The sequence below is a fragment of the Sinocyclocheilus grahami genome, unplaced genomic scaffold, assembly GCF_001515645.1.
Source record: "Sinocyclocheilus grahami isolate Dianchi unplaced genomic scaffold, SAMN03320097.WGS_v1.1 scaffold6571.1, whole genome shotgun sequence".
Lineage (NCBI taxonomy): Eukaryota > Metazoa > Chordata > Actinopteri > Cypriniformes > Cyprinidae > Sinocyclocheilus > Sinocyclocheilus grahami.
Window position 1 is genome coordinate 1 of NW_015510934.1, and position 2741 is coordinate 2741.

Sequence of the window (2741 nt, forward strand, 5' to 3'; positions counted from 1 at the left end):
TTTGTCCAAGAAAGTGTGTGGACACAGTGAAATGAAGTAAGTACCGATGTATAATTTCAGTTATTACAGTTATACTTTTACAAAGTGCAATTTCTTGAAAGGATTGTAAAAGTACTTTTATTATTTTTTTGGGTTCATTAGCAGTAAACCAAAGTAAGGACATCAAATTGTGTGGTTCTAATTGAGAGGTGTGCCATTAATATTTTAAGCAATCAGAATAAAATGAGGAACCTGAGCCATATCAGAGACTTAGAGTTTGACAGTTTTAGGCTGAGTAGCCAGTAAACAATAACCAAGCAACCACAATGACCGTGCTTTAAAAACTCATTAGCAAATGTATAGCAAGGTTGTAGAACTGCTCACAACACCTTGAGCAAGCATCACTTATTATTGGTGTTCTTTATAGAGGTTACATTCATTGATTTGTTTAGCCAGAGGGTTCTTGAGTGAATATGTCAAGTTATTGTGCTTTTCTGGTTGGATGTTCTGGTTGAACAACATGGTACTGATATGCTGTATTCGATCATTTCAAAGTCCAAACCTAAACAGTGTCTGGGTTGGTCACATGTAGATGGTTTGTGGTTAGTGGCTTTCCTCTTACTATGGGGTGAGGGAAAAAAAGTTTAACTGAGTCCTATACCAGTGACTGATGTCAGCAATTTTACAATTGTTTTATTGCACAAAATGGACATTAGTTACTCATCAACGTTTCTTTTTCTGTTTTTAGCACCCTGAAACGATCGCTTGATGTTTTCAAATTACGTAAGTAAATGCTGTCTGCAAACTTCATGATTGCAGTTTAATGTTCTGTTACCCTCCTTTATGTTTCAAATGTGTGTTTAGAAACAGAAAGTGTGAGTTTGTCCCATCTGCATTTGGCCCAAACCATGAGGGAGGAAGCAAAGAAATTAGAAGACTTCAGAGAGAAACAGAAAGAGGCCCGGAAGAAGGTAAGGTGTACAAACAGCATTTAATTTCAAACTTTTCATACCTGGAGATAGTTAGCATTCCCATCCATCTCATTGGTAGTTGCTCAGCTGATGCAGGACCTCTTGGAAGTATGTGATTTGAAATCTCCCATCCCATGGGTTTTCAGTTCTGGACGCAGTTGCATATTTACCCAATAATCTGAGGCGTAAATGCAACCAATTGCAAGGAAATGACAACACTGATGGCACCACAAAATCTCGTAGTGTCTCAAACACTGCACTATTTTGACTATCCTAAGCTGTGACATCAAAAATAACTGACAGGAAAGAATATTTTCAAAGAGCCTCAAAGGAAATCTGCACTGGTAAATCAACTGATCACCTCGTCTGCTATTGGTCAAATAAACAGGTAGCTCCGCCCCAAACTCACACCATTGGTTGAGCCTGTGTTGCTATGCTGGATGGTTGGAATTCTCAAAACAAATAGCACAATGTTTTGATAGTGTGATAGTGTTTTTACACTTTTCAGGTGAATCAACCTTCAAATGACTAGTTATAGAAGTATAGAAGAAAGTATTTTAACAAGGGAAAAATTACACTTCATTTTCTACAGTACATGATGTTAAATTGAAGATATGAATTGAAAAGTTGTGCTTTTTTCAGGTAGAACAGCATATGGATACTCTTCATAAGCAGAAGGCCGCTCAATATAAGAAAACGGCTGAGGTAAGTATGAAAGAGAGAGCAAAGTGTTCTCAGTTTGTATATTGTTGTCAGTGCTGTTGCTATAATAGGTGGTTTAGCTGCCCTCTTTTCTATGGTACCTTATTTCCTTTATGGGAAGTATATGTTCTGATTCAGTGGCAGGAGGGAAGTGAATAAGTGCACCTGATTTTAGCTGCACAAAATGGGAAGTGATCTGTGCTGAATGGCTTTGTTCATTAAAAAGACAGCTTCTCATTCAAGCTTAAATGAAGCATTTTTGAAAGTGGTGAATTCAGGTTGGTTTCCCTTAAGTTTATTAGCATCAAGGTGTCATATGATGCATCAGTATTTACTAGTTAAGAACTGAAACTTTGTAGTACCACATGTGATGTTGCATACAACGCTTTCCTAGAAATAAACAAACCATTTATTTGACATAAATGTGTTTTTTTTATTATATAATATTACATTTTCCCATGTTTTTGATATCATGAGAAATGTTCAGTGAAATGTGTGCACTTTTGGTTTGCAGTGTAGTACTGTGGTAGTGTGATTCTGTTTTCATGATAATAAAGATGGCACATTATAGCTCACAAAGAATATAGATTATAGTTAAATTTAGACATAAGTTGTATTGGTCACACTTTAAATGCCAACGGATGTTTTTTTTAAGGCGAAGAAGACTTATGAGCAAAAGTGTCGAGATAAAGAGGAAGCAGAACAGAACATGAACAGAAACGCCACCACTAGCAGTTCCAAGCAGCAAGAAAAGGTACGCAAGTAAAACTGTGACAGTGCATCTGTTTTTTCTGTCCTATATGACCACTGCAAGAATCTTGCTTTCACTTACATTTTAGTGCATATATAGAAGCCTCTTCTCTTTTCTGGTCTTCCTGCATTTTGCTTTTATCTGCACTTTTTACAGTGTTGTTAGCAAGGTATCTCTGTATTGATGTTCTTCTGGTATCTCTGTATTGATGTTCCAAAAGCTGAACTGTTAAATATTAAACTTCTATGAGAAATTCAGACTAAAGCAACTAACATGCATGCATTTGGTAAGTTTCATACTTTTTAAGAACTTTAAGATTACAGTTTAAAAATTTCCCA

General features: G+C 36.2%; 1 protein-coding gene across 1 annotated transcript; it reads left to right on the forward strand.

Annotated features, from left to right (window-relative positions):
- Positions 1-7: 7 nt before the first annotated feature.
- On the forward strand, positions 8-2406 carry LOC107577611 (proline-serine-threonine phosphatase-interacting protein 2-like; the record flags this gene model as incomplete). The annotated part of the gene is made up of 5 exons (XM_016263666.1): positions 8-36; positions 728-762; positions 844-950; positions 1593-1655; positions 2308-2406. Coding segments are annotated over exons 1-5 (309 nt in total), but the record flags the coding sequence as incomplete, so codon positions are not given.
- Positions 2407-2741: the final 335 nt, after the last annotated feature.